Here is a 20,578-nt window from a genome sequence, read left to right on the forward strand (position 1 = left end):
GCTGCACCTGGCTCATTTGATTAGCAAATTTGAGTTCTGAAACTTGCCATGACGGCAATGACGGGGACGTGGGGAGTTTGGGAGATTGGAGAAGGAGTGTATAACAGGGTTGTTCCATGAAATGAGTGGCTTTTGATATTTTAAGTAAAAATTGTGCACCAATATAGATTTTTAAAAGCCTGTTATGTTCAATGAAATGCCCTTTAATATAAACCACATGAAGAATTCAATAAATCCCAATTTTTTATATGAATAAAGACTTGCTAAAGTAAGAAAAAATCTGCATTTTGACATGTCCCTCTGTGCACCCTCTGACTTCCAGGAAGATTTTGTCCCACTTAAACCCAATATTTCTCAAAGTTTTCACCATAATTGTAAAGCCCTAGTTATTGTGTTGCTTTGACAGTCATTTCTGAAGATTATTATTTATTTCATGTGATTAGTGATTCAAACCTGTCCCTCATTTTAAGGTCAACCCTGTTATGTGAACTGAACTCTTTTTTGAATATGGTGAAACTACTATTCCTTTTAAAATAGTAAAATCATTGTGTAAAAGCAGGTGAGCTGGTTCTACTATTTTTGGCCATTTTCTGGTATTTTCTGGTGTAACACTGAGCAGGTCACGCATAACACGTCAACCCTGTTACCCATAGATAGACAGGCTAGAAATGGTTTAACAATTTAAATTTTTTTGTGAAGCTTGCATTCAAATTGCCCCTCCTGTTGCACACAACAAGCTTCCATTCCCCCTGCCACAAGGGGATTTATAGCGGATTTAAGATGAAATCGCAACCCTGTTACTTTATTTGGCACCTAATAAGCACTTAATAGTATTTTTGTTATTTAGCCTCGAGATGGGGAAACTTGTTTTTTTATTAAGTTGAACATTTGCTCTTTGTGACAGAATTTAAAAATGCAAAAGTATTTGTTTATTTTATACCAAGTTACACATCTCAAAAGGCACCGAATTGGTGGAAAGACCCAACAATGGCAAGTCTCCAAATTCTACTTGGACAATGTGACATTTTTACTTCACTCATCCCATTTTCTCCTGCCACGTTTTCTTTTTTTAGCAAGGCCTGATTTTATACACCATTTAATTGGAGGGATTGCAGGTCCTATTTCCGTGCCTATTAACACCTGTGTCACTGTTCTGTAGACCAACACAGTGCCTCAGTAGAGGTGTGGACGTAAAAGGTCAACATGCCTTTCCAAAAGTCCCAAATAAGTAATTACTATTTAGTAATAGTAATTACTATTTCATCAGCTTTTAACTGGCTGAGCAATCACTAATGCAGTGGAAAAGTTCAAACTCATAATTTGACCCTGTGGCTCCCATGTCTCATGTCTCAACTGAACAAGACGTGTCGGAGACAGTCTATCAAAGTGCTTAACCCTCAAAGTCAAACGGATGAGTCTGAAAGTCAGTCAGGATGATTGGGTCTCCCTGCAACTAGAAGAGTTGGAGTGAGAGGAAGAAGAGGAGGAGGAAGAGGAGGAGGAAGAAGAAGAAGAGGAAGGGCTGTGTTTGGCTTCCCAGTGTCTCTACTCACCTTCAGGTCGCGGTGGACCACGCCCATCTGGTGGCAGTGGAGCACGGCCTCTAGGATCTGCTGAATGCAATGACTGCATGCAAACACCAGGGGGCGTGGGTTAGTGACAAGCTCACACTCACTGTGTGCCATGCGCTCACCTTGAGACTGGGGGGGGGGGGGGGGGGGGGGGCAGCAGTGGTGGTGGAGGTGGTGGTTGGGATGATGTTTAGGCCAATGATTTGTTAATATCCCTCCAACTACCACCCCTATAACACTAGTACCCCAGTGTAGAGCCAATGTATTAACCCAATTGAATGTGATTGCCTTGACTATACGGTGAAGGAAAGGTTGTAGATGTTCTAATAAGTGAATGCAGAATAAGTTAGACAAAAGTGTGTTCTGATTGGACCATTAAGAACAAGGATATCTGGCTATGACATCATCACCCACCACCCCCACCCACTGTCCCCCCGGGTCTCAAAACAGAAGTGGTGTTAGCTCCCCGCTGGCTGTGAGCTCGACCCTGGGGAGGGCGAGGAGGGAGGAGGTGGATGAATTGATCCTATTTATACCCCTCTTAAACCAGAGGGGCTTATCAAATACGCCCAAGACCCAGGCTCACAGCAGGCGTTCAGAGCAGAGAGACGAGGACCGGAGAGAGACGCTACATGCACATCGTCTTTGGGCATACAGAGGAGGGCAAGGTGAGCTGTGTCACCCTCCCCCCCTCACCACCCTGCCGCCCACGCCCCCTGGTGGGCCACCTGACCTCAGCCACAAGTAGTGATTGGTGGAGGGGTCAGGGTGGCTGCTGGTAGGGGATTGAGTTTGGAAGAGAGGAAGAGGCAAGCGGCTGGTGGGGGTACAGGGTGAGGGGGGGTTGGTGGTTGTTAATTGGTGGTGGATTTTGGGCGGCGGGTGGGCAGGCGGGCATGGTGCCAGCATAGCCTCTGTTGTGTACTAACCTTCATGTCCCTGTGAACTATACCACTTTGGTGACAATGATTTACACTTTCTAGAATCTGCTGTATGCATTGGCTGTGGAGGAGAGAGACAAGGCCAGAAGAAGCGAGGAGGAGAGAACACACATCAGAAAAAAAAATACAAAAAACAGCAACAAAAACGAGAAAGGCCAGTGAAACTATAATAATATCAAAAGTAAAAACTCAAGAGAGAAGTAGAGTAAAGTTCACATTTTGTTCTACCACTTAATCTTTTGGAAAGTGATAATGCTATTTCGGTCACAAGAATGCTAATTGGCTTTCAATGCCAGAAATGACAAAAGGACTGAATCTTTTAACAGTCTTACTTTAAACTGAACATTCTTTTTTGGAATGAGTAGAAACAGCCAGATTAAAATTATATGATTTCAAACTCAGGTCATTGTTTATTAATGAAGTATGCTATACAGGAAGAAATAGATCTGCAGACGGCAGCCTCGTGATAGGAGAGCAACAGAAAAACTGAAGAAAAACAGATGACAGAAGATTATATTCATAAGATACATTACAGACAGCACACACAGATATATAATACAGATACTATAAACACTATTACTAAACTACAGTAACAAAGAGAAGGAGGGTGCATGCAGTAACACACATATAGATTGTGTGTGTGTGTGTGTGTGTGTGTGTGTGTGTGTGTGTGTGTGTGTGTGTGTGTGTGTGTGTGTGTGTGTGTGTGCACATGTAATGTGTTATGTAGAGGCAGTAACTGGTGTCATTTTAAAACCTATCTTAAACTCTAATGATGAAGTCTATTGTATACAACTAAGTGAACTAGAATGTGTGCTTTCAGATCCACTGACATGTGTTTGACTAGACCAATAACATAGTTGCTGTTAAGTGAGTCTGTGTGACACTGACCTGGCGTCTGCTTCGCTGTAGTACTCTCTGGCTACGATGTCCTCAAACAGCTCCCCACCAGTCACCCTGGGAGAAAGGGGAATATGAGACGGGTTAATTCCATGCTAGAAGTTCGGAAAACAGTGGGAGACCCGGAGAACTGGGGTGCAATTAGCTATGCAAATCTGCCTTTCAGGCATCTTGGAGAAGGAGAGAAACAACATATTTAGAGAGACACAGAAAGATGTCACGATTTGGTCAAAACAATGAATATGCTTCCTGATCATTAGAATACCATTAGACACTCCTCCAATGGTGTTAGAATAAAACATTTTGTTCACATACTAGATTGGAATGCATTCCTGTGTATTCCAGTGAGCTAAATGTCCCAAATCTTAAGCGTTATTCCAAGGAACTGGGCAACACAAGAGATGGGAATGTTTCATGTAACCACAACACTTGGATACTTGGATTGTGTTCAGAGTGCAACAAACCGCAGTCCATGTCCAATGGATTCTCGCAATGCTTTCAGTTTGTTCCATATAACATAGTAGTAAAAAGTGGTTGTTCATTGAATGAATGCATTAAAATAAAGGCAGCTGTATGTAATTTTTTTTAACCTTTATTCACGGTCAATGTAATTTGCCTCGTTTGTTGTCATTCTTCTGGCCAGGTTTATTTGTGTAAAAGGAAAGAAAAGCTTTCATCCCTGCAATTCACTCATCTCAGCTGCCTAAGAGTGGCCCTTTTTCTTTTACAGCCCTTAGTCAAATTAAATGCAGCATTTTAAATAAATTAGGACTGATTTCCCTTTCCAGCTGCCAAATTAAACACTGCCAAACTGCTGCCAATACACGAGGGAGTGGTAGAGAGAGATCGAAAGATAGTGGAAGTAATGGGCAGAGAGCTGGATGGACTGTTGGAAAGAGCAAGGGAGAGTAGATGTAATGTTTTTCTTCTGGAGTGATATTGATGTGTGTGAACAAATGGTAAAATATGGATATAACATGCAATGATGTAGCATATGAAGAAACACAGAGACATTGTTGCTGGGGAGAGAGCTATATGTAAGGAACACTAATCAAATCACTCAGATCAAAAGGCTTTAATGTGACCTCACCAAGGGTAAACTCTGGGGCATTTATTGGCTTTAACTAGGGCCCAGAGTTTTTCTCTGTCGGGTCACATGTTCATGAAAATGCTCAGGGGCCTACTTATTGAACATAGGCCATCTCCATAGAGGACAGAGACTGGGATTTCCAGCCCACTTTGACATCTGTGGTGCATAAGGTCAGTTTTGGCATGCTGCCATTGGAAATAAACCCACGTGATCAACCAGTGGATTAACCTAGTAATCCTTAAAGGAGGAGATAGGCGTTTAGTCTATTTAGAATACCCTGTGGGGCAGTGGTATATTCCAATTCCTCACTACATCAGAGTCTATGAGAATACTAGACTGTTAGAGTAACTTACTCACAAGCACATCCCATTATACTTTGACTAGAGGGTGAGAAACTATGCAAAAAGAAAAAAAGGACAACACACTTTCCTAGTATATACACCAGGTAAATACCAGTGGAAAAAGTACCGTAAAATAAAGTGCTGTCTACTGGTAGGAATAAGTGAAGAGTGTTTAAGTTCGGGGAGAGGATCCCATGCAGAGGAACATTAGGGGAAGAGGAGAAGGCTGGGGGTTCAGCTTTTAGCCCTCCTTAAAATAAGGACCATTCGCCCCGCAGTGTAGAGCAGGGACACAGCCTGGATGGCTGCACTGGTGTGGACGGCTGCACTGGCTGCACTGGTGTGGATGGCTGCACTGGCTGCACTGGTGTGGATGGCTGCACTGGCTGCACTGGTGTGGATGGCTGCACTGGCTGCACTGGTGTGGATGGCTGCACTGGCTGCACTGGTGTGGATGGCTGCACTGGCTGCACTGGTGTGGATGGCTGCACTGGCTGCACTGGTGTGGATGGCTGCACTGGCTGCACTGGTGTGGATGGCTGCACTGGCTGCACTGGTGTGGATGGCTGCACTAGTGTAAATGGCTGCACTGGCTGCACTAGTGCGGATGGCTGCACTGGCTGCACTAGTGCGCGCACGCACACGTTTTTATTGCCTTTGGGGCCACCTTTGACGCTGCCCACTTAGATTTCCATAAATATTAATCATGTAAATATCCATGGGGGTATGAGTCGAGCGATGCCTCAAAACTCTGCGTTGACACTTCTGAACAAACATACACATTTACAAAATATTCAAACCAACATTACCAATGCAAAACATTGTTCACAGACCAAAGTGTGTAGCTCATGAACTAATATGCAACTAATAACAACAAGATAACTAATGTAAAGCATACTGTGTCCATAATAAGTATATAGGTTATAGGTTGAGAGCTTTTGTGAAAGAGCACAGTTAGAAAGATAGGGCATTTAGAAGCAAACCGGATGGACATCATGAAAATGATCGGAGAGGTTGAGGGTAGAGGAAGTTCAGGAGTAAAAACAAACAAAATATCATTATTGTCAAATTGACTGTGTCCATAAAATGTATATAGTATGTATATAGTATGTATAAGCTGGAAGTAGAGTCCTAAGCGTTGTTGTTCACTAGTTTACTTCAATTAGAGGAGGGGTGGTGGGGCTGGAAAGTAATAAAGGGAAATATATCTTAAAAAATGATTACACACATTTTTTGTATTTTTATTTTATTTCACCTTTATTTAACCAGGTAAACCAGTTGAGAACAAGTTCTCATTTACAACTGCGACCTGGCCAAGATAGAGCAAAGCAGTGCGATAAAAACAACAACACAGAGTTACATATGGGGTAAAACAAAACAAAGTCAAAAATACAACAGAAATACATATAATATACAGTGTGTGCAAATTTAGCAAGTTATGGAGGTAAGGCAATAAAATAGGCTATAGTGCAAAATAATTACAATTAGTATTAACACTGGAATGATAGATGTGCAAGAGATGATGTGCAAATATAGATACTGGGGTACAAATGAGCAAAATGAATAACAATATAGGGATGAGGTAGTTGGGCGGGCTAATTTCAGATGGGCTGTGTACAGGTGCAGTGATCGGTAAGGTGCTCTGACAACTGATGCTTAAAGTTAGTGAGGGAGATAAGCGTCTCCAGCTTCAGAGATTTTTGCAATTTGTTCCAGTCATTGGCAGCAGAGAACTGGAAGGAATTGCGGCCAAAGGAGGTGTTGGCTTTGGGGATGACCAGTGAGATATACCCGCTGGAGCGCAGACTACGGGTGGGTGTTGCTATGGTGACCAATGAGCTAAGATAAGGCGGGGATTTGCCTAGCAGTGATTTATAGATGGCCTGGAGCCAGTGGGTTTGGCGACGAATATGTAGTGAGGACCAGCCAACAAGAGCGTACAGGTCACAGTGGTGGGTATTATATGGGGCTTTGGAGACAAAACGGATGGCACTGTGATAGACTACATCCAATTTGCTGAGTAGAGTGTTGGAGGCTATTTTGTAAATGACATCGCCGAAGTCAAGGATCGGTAGGATAGTCAGTTTTACGAGGGCATGTTTGGCAGCATGAGTGAAGGAGGCTTTGTTGCGAAATAGGAAACCGATTCTAGATTTAACTTTGGATTGGAGATTCTTAATGTGAGTCTGGAAGGAGAGTTTACAGTCTAACCAGACACCTAGATATTTGTAGTTGTCCACATACTCTAGGTCAGACCCGTCGAGAGTAGTGATTCTAGTCGGGTGGGCGGGTGCAAGCAGCGTTCGGTTGAAGAGCATGCATTTAGTTTTACTAGTGTTTAAGAGCAGTTGGAGGCTACTGAAGGAGTGTTGTATGGAATTGAAGCTCGTTTGGAGGTTTGTTAACACAGTGTCCAACGAAGGGCCAGATGTATACAAAATGGTGTCGTCTGCGTAGAGGTGGATCTGAGAGTCACCAGCAGCAAGAGCGACGTCATTGATATACACAGAGAAAAGAGTCGGCCCAAGAATTGAACCCTGTGGCACCCCCATAGAGACTGCCATAGGTCCAGACAACAGGCCCTCCGATTTGACACATTGAACTCTATCTGAGAAGTAGTTGGTGAACCAGGCGAGGCAGTCATTTGAGAAACCAAGGCTATTTAGTCTGCCAATAAGAATGCGGTGGTTGACAGAGTCGAAAGCCTTGGCCAGGTCAATGAAAACGGCTGCACAGTACTGTCTATTATCGATCGCGGTTATAATATCGTTTAGGACCTTGAGCGTGGCTGAAGTGCACCCATGACCAGCTCGGAAACCGGATTGCATAGCGGAGAAGGTACGGTGGGATTCGAAATGGTCGGTGATCTGTTTGTTGACTTGGCTTTCAAAAACTTTTGAAAGGCAGGGCAGGATGGATATGGGTCTGTAACAGTTTGGATCTATAGTGTCACCCCCTTTGAAGAGGGGGATGACCGCGGCAGCTTTCCAATCTCTGGGGATCTCAGACGTTACGAAAGAGAGGTTGAACAGGCTAGTAATAGGGGTTGCGACAATTTCGGCAGCTAGTTTTAGAAAGAAAGGGTCCAGATTGTCTAGCCCAGATGATTTGTAGGGGTCCAGATTTTGCAGCTCTTTTAGAACATCAGCTGTCTGGATTTGTGTGAAGGAGAAGCGGGGGGGGGCATGGGCAAGTTGCAGCGGAGGGTGCAGAGCTGGTGGCCGGGGTAGTGGTAGCCAGGTGGAAAGCATGGCCAGTCGTGGCAAAATGCTTGTTGAAATTCTCGATTATTGTAGATTTATCGGTGGTGATAGTGTTTCCTAGCCTCAGTGCAGTGGGCAGCTGGGAGGAAGTGCTCTTATTTTCCATGGACTTTACAGTGTCCCAAAACTTTTTGGAGTTAGTGCTACAGGATGCAAATTTCTGTTTGAAAAAGTTAGCCTTTGCTTTCCTAACTGCTTGTGTATATTGGTTCCTAACTTCCCTGAAAAGTTGCATATCGTGGGGGCTATTTGATGCTAATGCAGTACGCCACAGGATGTTTTTGTGCTGGTCAAGGGCAGTCAAGTCTGAGGAGAACCAGGGGCTATATCTGTTCTTAGTTCTGTATTTTTTGAATGGGGCATGTCTATTTAAGATTGAGAGGAAATTACTTTTAAAGAACAACCAGGCATCCTCTACTGACGGAATGAGATCTATATCCATCCAGGATACCTGGGCCAGGTCAATTAGGAAGGCATGCTCGCTGAAGTGTTTTTGGGAGCGTTTGACAGTGATGAGGGGTGGTCGTTTGACCGCGGACCCGTTACGGACGCAGGCAATAAGGCAGTGATCGCTGAGATCCTGGTTGAAGACAGCGGAGGTGTATTTAGAGGGTAAGTTAGTCAGGATGATATCTATGAGGGTACCCATGTTTACGGATTTAGGGTTGTACCTGGTAGGTTCGTTGATAATTTGTGTGAGATTGAGGGCATCTAGTTTAGATTGTAGGATGGCCGGGGTGTTAAGCATATCCCAATTTAGGTCACCAAGCAGTACGAACTCTGAGGATAGATGGGGGGCAATCAATTCACATATGGTGTCCAGGGCACAGCTGGGGGCTGAGGGGGGTCTGTAGCAAGCGGCAACAGTGAGAGATTTATTTCTGGAAAGGTGGATTTTTAGAAGTAGAAGCTCAAACTGTTTGGGCACAGACCTGGATAGTATGATGGAGCTCTGCAGGCTATCTCTACAGTATATTGCAACTCCACCCCCTTTGGCAGTTCTATCTAGATGGAAAATGTTATAGTTGGGGATGGAAATTTCAGAATTTTTGGTGGCCTTCCTAAGCCAGGATTCAGACACTGCTAGAACATCAGGGTTGGCGGAGTGTGCTAACGCAGTGAATAACTCAAACTTAGGAAGGAGGCTTCTGATATTTATGTGCAGAAAACCAATACTTTTACAGTTACAGAAGTCAACAAATGATAGCTCCTGGGGAGTAGGAGTGATACTGGGGGATGCAGGGCCTGGGTTAGCCTCTACATCACCAGAGGAACAGAGGAGGACTAGAATAAGGATACGACTAAAGGCTTTAAGAACTGGTCTTCTAGTGCGTTGGGTACATAGAATAAAGGGGGCAGTTCTCCGGGCGTTGTAGAAAAGATTCAGAGCATTATGTACAGAAAAGGATATGGAAGGATATGAGTACAGTTCAGGTAACCCTAAGCGTTGGGTAACAATGAAAGAGATAGCGTCATTGGAGGCATCGATTGAGCCGGTCTTAGCGTGTATGGGGGGTGGAACAAAGGAACTATATGAGGCAGTTTGAGAGGGACTAGGGGTTCTACAATGAAATTGTATAATAAGAACTAACCCAAACAGCAATAGGCAAGGCATAATTGACATGGGAGAGAGGCATAAAGCAGTCACAGGTGTTATTAGAGAGAGCTAAGACACAACTGGAAATAGCGATAACGTTTGGGCTAAGACTAAACAGAATAAACAGGACAGGGTACCGTGTAAAGGAACAGTCCAGCAGGCATCAGCTGTGCAGCTGAGTGATCATAAGGTCCAGTGAACAGCAATATGTGAGTCCGAGAGCAGTTCAAATTGGTGCTTCAGCACAGCTAGCAGGGAGCACAGTTGTAGTTTGCGTGTGCTAGCGGGCCGGGGCTGGCAGATGGATCTTCGTGGTCGTCGCAACGGGAAGCCTGTTGAAACCACATCAGACTATTTCGTCGGCAAACCAGTCGTGTTGGATCGGCGGGGCTCAGTGTCAACACTAGGAGGTCCCGTCCGGTTGACAGAGAGGTAGATAGCCGGGAGAATGGGCCTGAGGCTAGCTCAAGGCTAACTGGTGCTTGCTATAGGGCAATGGTAATCAGCCAACAATAGGTTGCAGCTAGCTAGCTGGTTGTGATGATCCGGCGCTAGGGTCCAGTGATTCCGGCAGAAAGTCCAATAAGCTATGGGTCGATAGCACGCTGGGTCGATAGCACGCTGTGCAGACTGGCCGACGAATTGTCCAGGCTAGAGCTAGAGCTGGCTGGTGGATAGTGTAGGCCACGGACAGTGGTGAAGACGTTAACGGTAACTAATAGCAGGTAGCCATTCAGATTGCGGCTACACTCGTTTCAGCTTAAGGTTCTTGATGAAAGTTATAAAGAAATAATAGAATCCTTTCCACGTTGGGTGAGGCGGGTTGCAGGAAAGTATATTTAGTTAAAGAATGAAAGTAAAAAATTGAGAGATATATACAAAATAGACAAAAAAAACTAGAAACGGGATATTTACACAGGACGATGAAATAAAAGCGACCGCACTGCTACGCCATCTTGGAGGATTACACACATACAGTGAGGGAAAAAAGTATTTGATCCCCTGCTGATTTTGTACGTTTGCCCACTGACAAAGAAATGATCAGTCTGTAATTTTAATTGTAGGTTTATTTGAACAGTGAGAGACAGAATAACAACAAAAAAATCCAAAAAAACGCATGTCAAAAATGTTATAAATTGATTTGCATTTTAATGAGGGAAATAAGTATTTGACCCCCTCTCAATCAGAAAGATTTCTGGCTCCCAGGTGTCTTTTATACAGGTAACGAGCTGAGATTAGGAGCACACTCTTAAAGGGAGTGCTCCTAATCTCAGCTTGTTGCCTGTATAAAAGACACCTGTTCACAGAAGCTATCAATCAATCAGATTCCAAACTCTCCACCATGGCCAAGACCAAAGAGCTCTCCAAGGATGCCAGGGACAAGATTGTAGACCTACACAAGGCTGGAATGGGCTACAAGACCATCGCCAAGCAGCTTGGTGAGAAGGTGACAACAGTGGGTGCGATTATTTGCAAATGGAGGAAACACAAAAGAACTGTCAATCTCCCTCGGCCTGGGGCTCCATGCAAGATCTCACCTCGTGGAGTTGCAATGATCATGAGAACGGTGAGGAATCAGCCCAGAACTACACGTGAGGATCTTGTCAATGATCTCAAGGCAGCTGGGACCATAGTCACCAAGAAAACAATTGGTAACACACTACGCCGTGAAGGACTGAAATCCTGCAGCGCCCGCAAGGTCCCCCTGCTCAAGAAAGCACATATACAGGGCCGTCTGAAGTTTGCTAATGAACATCTGAATGATTCAGAGGAGAATTGGGTGAAAGTGTTGTGGTCAGATGAGACCAAAATCGAGCTCTTTGGCATCAACTCCACTCGCCGTGTTTGGAGGAGAAATGCTGCCTATGACCCCAAGAACACCATCCCCACTGTCAAACATGGTGGTGGAATCATTATGCTTTGGGAGTGTTTTTCTGCTAAGGGGACAGGACAACTTCACCGCATCAAAGGGACGATGGACGGGGCCATGTACCGTCAAATCTTGGGTGAGAACCTCCTTCCCTCAGCCAGGGCATTTTAAATGGGTCGTGGATGGGTATTCCAGCATGACAATGACCCAAAACACACGGCCAAGGCAACAAAGGAGTGTCTCAAGAAGAAGCACATTAAGGTCCTGGAGTGGCCTAGCCAATCTCCAGACCTTAATCCCATCGAAAATATGTGGAGGGAGCTGAAGGTTCGAGTTGCCAAACGTCAGGCTCAAAACCTTAATGACTTGGAGAAGATCTGCAAAGAGGAGTGGGACAAAATCCCTCCTGAGATGTGTGCAAAGCTGGTGGCCAACTACAAGAAACTTCTGACCTCTGTGATTGCCAACAAGGGTTTTGCCACCAAGTACTAAGTCATGTTTTGCAGAGGGGTCAAATACTTATTTCCCTCATTAAAATGCAAATAAATGTATAACATTTTTGACATGCGTTTTTCTGTATTTTTTGGTTGTTATTCTGTCTCTCACTGTTCAAATAAACCTACCATTAAAATTATAGACTGATCATGCCTTTGTCAGTGGGTAAACGTACAAAATCAGCAGGGGATCAAATACTTTTTTCCCTCACTGTACATACATACATACATACATACATATATATATGTACAGTTGAAGTCGGAAGTTTACATACACCTTAGCCAAATACATTTAAACTACCATCTTTGTCCCCATGTGCAGTTGCAAACCGTAGTCTGGCTTTTATATGGCGGTTTTGGAGCAGTGGCTTCTTCCTTGCTGAGCAGCCTTTCAGGTTATGTCGATATAGGACTCGTTTTACTGTGGATATACAGTGGGGGAAAAAAGTATTTAGTCAGCCACCAATTGTGCAAGTTCTCCCACTTCAAAAGATGAGAGAGGCCTGTAATTTTCATCATAGGTACACGTCAACTATGACAGACAAAATGAGGAAAAAAAATCCAGAAAATCACATTGTAGGATTTTTTATGAATTTATTTGCAAATTATGGTGGAAAATAAGTATTTGGTCAATAACAAAAGTTTCTCAATACTTTGTTATATACCCTTTGTTGGCAATGACACAGGTCAAACGTTTTCTGTAAGTCTTCACAAGGTTTTCACACACTGTTGCTGGTATTTTGGCCCATTCCTCCATGCAGATGTCCTCTAGAGCAGTGATGTTTTGGGGCTGTCGCTGGGCAACACGGACTTTCAACTCCCTCCAAAGATTTTCTATGGGGTTGAGATCTGGAGACTGGCTAGGCCACTCCAGGACCTTGAAATGCTTCTTACGAAGCCACTCCTTCGTTGCCCGGGCGGTGTGTTTGGGATCATTGTCATGCTGAAAGACCCAGCCACGTTTCATCTTCAATGCCCTTGCTGATGGAAGGAGGTTTTCACTCAAAATCTCACGATACATGGCCCCATTCATTCTTTCCTTTACACGGATCAGTCGTCCTGGTCCCTTTGCAGAAAAACAGCCCCAAAGCATGATGTTTCCACCCCCATGTTTCACAGTAGGTATGGTGTTCTTTGGATGCAACTCAGCATTCTTTGTCCTCCAAACACGACGAGTTGAGTTTTTACCAAAAAGTTCTATTTTGGCTTCATCTGACCATATGACATTCTCCCAATCCTCTTCTGGATCATCCAAATGCACTCTAACTTTTTTTCCCCACTGTAGATACTTTTGTACCCGTTTCCTCCAGCATCATCACAAGGTCCTTTGCTGTTGTTCTTGGATTGATTTGCACTTTTCGCGCCAAAGTACGTTCATCTCTAGGAGACAGAACGCGTCACCTTCCTGAGCGGTATGACGGCTGTGTGATCCCATGGTGTTTATACTTGCGTACTATTGTTTGTACAGATGAACATGGTACCTTCAGGCGTTTGGAAATTGCTCCCAAGGATGAACCAGACTTGTGGAGGTCTACAATTTTTTTTGGCTGATTTCTTTGGATTTCCCCATGATGTCAAGGTAGGCCTTGAAATACATCCACAGGTACAACTCCAATTGACTCAAATTGAATTTTCCAAGCTGTTTAAAGGCACAGTCAACTTAGTGTATGCAAACTTCTGACCCACTGGAATTGTGATACTGTGAATTATAAGTGAAATAATCTGTCTGTAAACAATTGTTGGAAAAATTACTTGTGTCATGCACAAAGTAGATGTCCTAACCGACTGGCCAAAACTATAGTTTGTTAACAAGAAATTTGTGGAGTGGTTGAAAAACGAGTTTTAATGACTCCAACCTAAGTGTATGTAAACTTCCGACTTCAACTGTGTATATATATATATATATATATATATATATTTGCGGAAAAAACATATGGGGGATTGGAAGTGATGAAGACAATTACATTGACGGAAGGTACAATCTATCTGCAATATTAAAGCTGATCTACCCCCTAAAAAAAAAAAAAAACATACTCCAATAACACAATTGATCACAGTTTTGGTTGAGGAGAGCAGAAGGAGTGAGGACATGAAACAGATGGAGGAGGAGAACTCTGGTGGAACACGCCCGCTGATAATTTCCCATGATGCCCCACTAACCGGTAGGTATCACGATACTTTTACGATACATATACGATATTATCATGATACGTAGCTGCCGAAACGATATATGTTTTGCGATTCTCACGATTCTATATATAATTTGATTCGATACTGCCATTTTATGTTCCAAATGTATTGCTCACTTAGTTTTGATCAGTCAGGGAAATAAGTGTTAAAAACATGTTGGCTCACTATTTAAAAAGATGGAGAACAAGCTATAGGATGAATAATCCCTATGTTTTTATTGTATTTTTTACAAATCGATTCTTAGAGTCAAATATTGATGTAATATCATCCAAAAGTAATATTGTGATATGTAACTGTATTGTTCCCCCCCCCCCCCCCCTGAAATTATATATTTTTGTAAATATATTTTCCTTCATTATTTTCCATTAACCCTACCACCCCTCCCCTAATTGGAGTAAACTAATGGACAACAACACTTAGGCTTCTACTTACAGCTTATACATACTATATACATTTTACGAACACAGTGTATTTTATTATAGTTATCTTTTGTTTGTTTTTAATCCCATCCTTCAGCTACCCTCAACCCCTCCCATCTATCTCTGAAGACCATCCAGTTTTGATTTCTATTTGCCACATATTTTTCAACTGTGCTGTGATGTTTCACAAAAGTTCTGAACCTTTCTATTATCATAGTTTCTACATATTGTAAATTAAAGAAACATTTTAGGTAAAAGTACTTTTATACTACTGATCAATTGAGTATGACTTTTCAAATCACCCAGCAGTGCTATTTGCAGAGTTAGCTCCAGGTAAATGTTGCAATTCTTCAGCCATTCCTGAACCTGCGACCATAAACAAGCTACATATGGACAGTACCAAAACAAATTATCAAATGATTTGGTCTGTTTGCAGAAAATCTGCAGAGCTGGGATGGTTGTATCCCCCATATATATAACATTCTATTGGTTGCAATAATACTTACAAGTCAAAGACCAGGTAGTGGAATCCCTCCTCTGATATGCTGTCATGGAGCCTCACTGTGGAAGAGTGAGAGAGGGATGGGGATGGGGGGGGGGGGGGCAGAGGAAGAAAGCGAAAGTCTGATTAGAAATGATGCCTCTCAGACGGACCCATTCAGTTATCAAGACAGCTAGCGTGTCAGTGTGTGTAGTCTGATGCTTGTGCGTGGCTGGGTGTTTGTGCCCGGCAGGCAGGCAAATAGAAAAGTCAGGGAGGAAGAGGAAAAACTCATACATTACACAAATTAGCCTGAAACGTCCCCAATCCTGCCAGACCTCACTATATTCAATCCATAATAAACCTCAGACAAACTTCCCATTCATCTCACTAGACAGACACAGCCAGTCGTACAACCAATGCAATACAGCAGCCTCCCCAATCTTTTGCATGGAATATTAATGTGATTTTTCATTCCATGTGTTAGGAGATGTCTTGTTGATGTATTGTACGGCATCGTCCCTCTTCCCATGTCACAATATACCTTTGTTATGTTGCTAGCATTTACAACATGGACATTAATCAATTATAAATGCTTAACCACATAAATATCACATGCCCTATAATGTACAAAATGTTTCTATAAGACCTTGACAGTGCATGGTACAGTGAGGGAAAAAAGTATTTGATCCCCTGCTGATTTTGTACGTTTGCCCACTGACAAAGAAATGATCAGTCTATAATTTGAATGGTAGGTTTATTTGAACAGTGAGAGACAGAATAACAACAAAAAAATCCAGAACAACGCATGTCAAAAATGTTATAAATTGATTTGCATTTTAATGAGGGAAATAAATATTTGACCCCCTCTCAATCAGAAAGATTTCTGGTTCCCAGGTGTCTTTTATACAGGTAACGAGCTGAGATTAGGAGCACACTCTTAAAGGGAGTGCTCCTAATCTCAGATTGTTACCTGTAAAAAAGACACCTGTCCACAGAAGCAATCAATCAATCAGATTCCAAACTCTCCACCGTGGCCAAGACCAAAGAGCTCTCCAAGGATGTCAGGGACAAGATTGTAGACCTACACACGGCTGGAATGGGCTACAAGACCATCACCAAGCAGCTTGGTGAGAAGGTGACAACAGTTGGTGCGATTATTCGCAAATGGAAGAAACACAAAAGAACTGTCAATCTCCCTCGGCCTGGGGCTCCATGCAAGGTCTCACCTCGTGGAGTTGCAATGATCATGAGAACGGTGAGCAATCAGCCCAGAACTACACAGGAGGATCTTGTCAATGATCTCAAGGCAGCTGGGACCATAGTCACCAAGAAAACAATTGGTAACACACTACGCTGTGAAGGACTGAAATCCTGCCGCGACCGCAAGGTCCCCCTGCTCAAGAAAGCACATATACATGCCTGTCTGAAGTTTGCCAATGAACATCTGAATGATTCAGAGGAGAACTGGGTGAAAGTGTTGTGGTCAGGACCAAAATGGAGCTGTTTGGCATCAACTCAACACGCCGTGTTTGGAGAAGGAGGAATGCTGCCTATGACCCCAAGAACACCATCCCCACCGTCAAACATGGAGGTGGAAACATTATGCTTTGAGGGTGTTTTTCTGCTAAGGGGACAGGACAACTTCACCGCATCAAAGGGACGATGGACGGGGCCATGTACCGTCAAATCTTGGGTGAGAACCTCCTTCCCTCAGCCAGGGCATTGAAAATGGGTCGTGGATGGGTATTCCAGCATGACAATGACCCAAAACACACGACCAAGGCAACAAAGGAGTGGCTCAAGAAGAAGCACATTAAGGTCCTGGAGTGGCCTAGCCAGTCTCCAGACCTTAATCCTATAGAAAATCTGTGGAGGGAGCTGAAGGTTCGAGTTGCCAAACATCAGCCTCAAAACCTTAATAACTTGGAGAAGATCTGCAAAGAGGACTGGGACAAAATCCCTCCTGAGATGTGTGCAAACCTGGTGGCCAACTACAAGAAACGTCTGACCTCTGTGATTGCCAACAAGGGTTTTGCCACCAAGTACTAAGTAATGTTTTGCGGAGGGGTCAAATATTTATTTCCCTCATTAAAATGCAAATCAATTTATAACATTTTTGACATGCTGTTTTTCTGGATTTTTTTGCTGTTATTCTGTCTCTCACTGTTCAAATAAACCTACCATTAAAATTATAGACTGATAATTTCTTTGTCAGTGGGCAAACGTACAAAATCAGCAGGGGATCAAATACTTTTTTCCCTCACTGTATACATGTTTCCTGTTGAAATATTAACCTAAGGGTGGAGTGCTCGGACACTTTGTATCTAAATGGTAAGGGCTACACAGGCCATTAATCAGTCAACAACCACAATCATGTATTGCAGTGTTTCAATTGGTCAGTAGAACAGGTCTGCTGGTCAACAGGGCCAGCCAAATCTCTGTTCTATTTTCAGGCTTTTGGGTCTCTGAACATGTGTCACACACACAGATATTTTGGCCTGAGCTTCTGAACAGATGAACAGAAACATTGGAAAGAGTAATTAACACACAAGAGGAAAATGACTTCCCTGGGTGATATCATACAGATGGATGGCAGTGACTGACCTTCAGAATTGAGGGAGAGAGAGAGGGAGAGAGAGACAGAGAGAGAGACAGAGAGAGAGACAGAGAGAGAGACAGAGAGAGAGACAGAGAGAGAGAGACAGAGAGAGAGAGAGAGACAGAGAGAGAGAGAGAGAGAGAGATGAAGGAAGGATAAAGTATAGGAGAGGAAAGGGGAAAGAGAAAATTGAGAGAGAAAGAGAACAAGAGAAACATCCTCTTTCTCTAGGAATCCGCTCATGTCTTCATTAGTTCTATTCCTGACTGACATCTCTATCGCCAAGGCGACCTTAAGGAGCTCTACCAGTGGGATATAGATTCCTACGAGGCGGAACGTTAACGAGGCGATCACTACGCGCACCAGACAATCAGAGGATGAAACAGAGAAGGATGACCTCGAAGAGGAAACGGGGATGGACCTTCTATAAAAACGGCATACTGTAGAAATATGGGAACTGGGTCTTTATTCATTAGAATCAATTGGGGTATTTTCGCTATAGCTAAGTCCTTAAATGGGGTAGCGTTTGAGACATCACCCTAAGAGGATAGACCATGAAACCTGAGATCATTGAGATACATGGTTTAATGGTACAATAGTCAGGATAGTATCCATCCTGATAGGCATTCATGTTATCCCGTAATCCACATTAAGGGAAGGCTAAAAAAATATAAAAGAGCCCAGGATCCCATTGAAACTGAGGCTTCATGGAGGCTGTTCTTCTCACAGAACATTAAATCATGCCATCTAAAGCTGCCTAATAAAGTTCAGATTACACAAGAACCAATAGACACATGGCAACCCAAAACTATCCTCTTCCTCATAATTTTCTCTCGCATGCATTTTAGCGGCAAGTTGTCTTATCGACAACAGACAAACAAAAGAATCCCCCAATCATCCACTTGTTCTTCCGCCCCCTCATCATCGTCTCGGCAAAAAATAGTGGGGAAGAAAGAAGAGAGAAAAATAAATTAAAAAACACACCCACCCAGTGAGGTCACGTTGCTAGTGAAGTCTTAATTAGAGTGCATTGGCCTCCGTGGTTCCCTTGGCAGCCCATGGGGGGCTGGGGGGATGTGGGCTTGGGGAAGCCACACAGATGGGGTCTGCACAAACTATCAAGAAACGATGCTGCGCATGGAAAGATTTAACCAGTATTTACTCAGTATTTCAAATGGTTTTCGATGTTATTGAGTTTGTTTGCCTTCAAAATGAGGATAGTCTCAAGGAAGTAAGGGCGTGTGTGTGGAGGTGGGGTGGAATCAAATAATGTGACTTTCCCTGATGCGTGAGATATCCTGGGGACATATGTTGCTTTTTTTGACAGGGAAACAGCAGCTCCTTTCTCACTCTCCTTTTTTAGCCATGGAGGAAGGGAACAACTACCCTGGCACAGTGGGCTGGCCAGGACTGAGACAGATGGTCAATGTGTGTGTGTGTGTGTTTACAAGTGTGTGTGACTGGACTACACAGGCAATTATGACATAAGTGTGATTGGTCTTAGGGTTCCAAAACTACCGGTAATTTACTGAAGTTACTGGAACTTTCGGTAATAACAGGTAATTTATGGCAATCTATGGTAACTTTGGTAATTTATACTTGAATAACTTTTTCATAAATAGAATATTGTTTTTATATCTGTGTCCATATTGTCCCTGAGTTTCTAGTGGATATACCATATGGTTCAACAGCAAATAGCAGAATTAATGAAAAAAGCATCTAATCAACAATTACATTTTCAATTAAAAGTAGACTCGACAATATGACGTAGATGCATAAAGTAAACCATATAGTGGGTCAATGTCCGTAACTACTAAGAGCGTTGAAGCACGAGGCTCAACTTCTCTGCTGTTATGGTGCCCTGGCTACCATGCTGTGAACAGTGAGGCGAACCCGTGCACATGTGCAGATACTGTGTGTGAGCAAAGTCTTTCATCTCGCTCATCTCAATATCTGCGGTGCTGCTCGTGTTTAATATGTTGAAACCCTCATATTAAACACCAATGGTATTCACTAAGTTGATGGTTTATATTAAGGATAATTTTTTACACCTTGGTCATTCTATTTTATTAATTGTATATATTTTGTGATTATGTGATGAGGCCACAAAGAGGGCCAGAGATAATTACAGGGGCCAGAGATAATCTGAAGTACCCAAAAGGGCCACTAGATGTCTTGTGATAAATTACATAACATCTTTGACAGTTAAAAAAATTCTGGTAGTTTAATGGTAAACTTTCCAGTAATATACCCTCCCTTTGCAACCCTAGTCTTACTGCTGCCAGTGAAGGGTCAGTTGGCACATTAACCAGAAAGAGGAGAGGGAAGAGGTTAGAGTGAGTGCATTACAGGAGAGAGCAGGGCACTGAAGGTATAAGCCTTGTACAGCATGGGACTTACCGATATTGGGGTGCTTGAGCAGGCGACAAATCCTGGCCTCTCGCTCCAGCTTCTGGTGATCTATAGGAGAGACACAAAACAAAAGCCATGAGTTTTGAGGCACACACCTTCACCCCTAGGGCCCGTGGCATTCCCTGGCTTTGTGGTTAGGGTGAGTAAGTGTTATCTTCGCCACAGCAAAGCAGGACTCCAATTCCTCCAGGTTCTGCGTTCAACTTTCAAAAGGCCGACCGCTGCAACCAGTAAATTATTTATAATTAATCAATTCAGCCGACAGAACCAGGAAATGAACAAAATTCATTTTTCGCAGGATTTAATGTAGCGTGTCCTTCAGAGATAAATCAAGAGGTTTGACTGAAAAATGTTGAGGAAATATCCAGCTGGTAGCTCTGAAACCAAGACGAGAGCTAATTTTGAAT

At 43.2% G+C, this 20,578-nt stretch overlaps 1 protein-coding gene across 2 annotated transcripts in view; it reads right to left on the minus strand.

The window, feature by feature from the left end:
* The window catches only part of LOC311113164 (calcium/calmodulin-dependent protein kinase type II delta chain), a 104,654-nt gene that overhangs the window by 38,565 nt on the left and 45,511 nt on the right, over window positions 1–20,578 (minus strand). For both annotated transcript variants that reach the window (XM_084156344.1, XM_084156345.1), the window contains exons 3-6: window positions 20,160–20,219; window positions 15,183–15,237; window positions 3,404–3,469; window positions 2,501–2,573 (exon numbers count right to left, since the gene is read on the minus strand). In XM_084156344.1, coding sequence (XP_084012470.1) covers window positions 2,501–2,573; window positions 3,404–3,469; window positions 15,183–15,237; window positions 20,160–20,219 — 254 coding nt within the window. The remainder of the gene's footprint in view (window positions 1–2,500; window positions 2,574–3,403; window positions 3,470–15,182; window positions 15,238–20,159; window positions 20,220–20,578) is intronic.

Source organism: Coregonus lavaretus, assembly GCF_964263955.1.
Source record: "Coregonus lavaretus genome assembly, chromosome: 39".
Lineage (NCBI taxonomy): Eukaryota > Metazoa > Chordata > Actinopteri > Salmoniformes > Salmonidae > Coregonus > Coregonus lavaretus.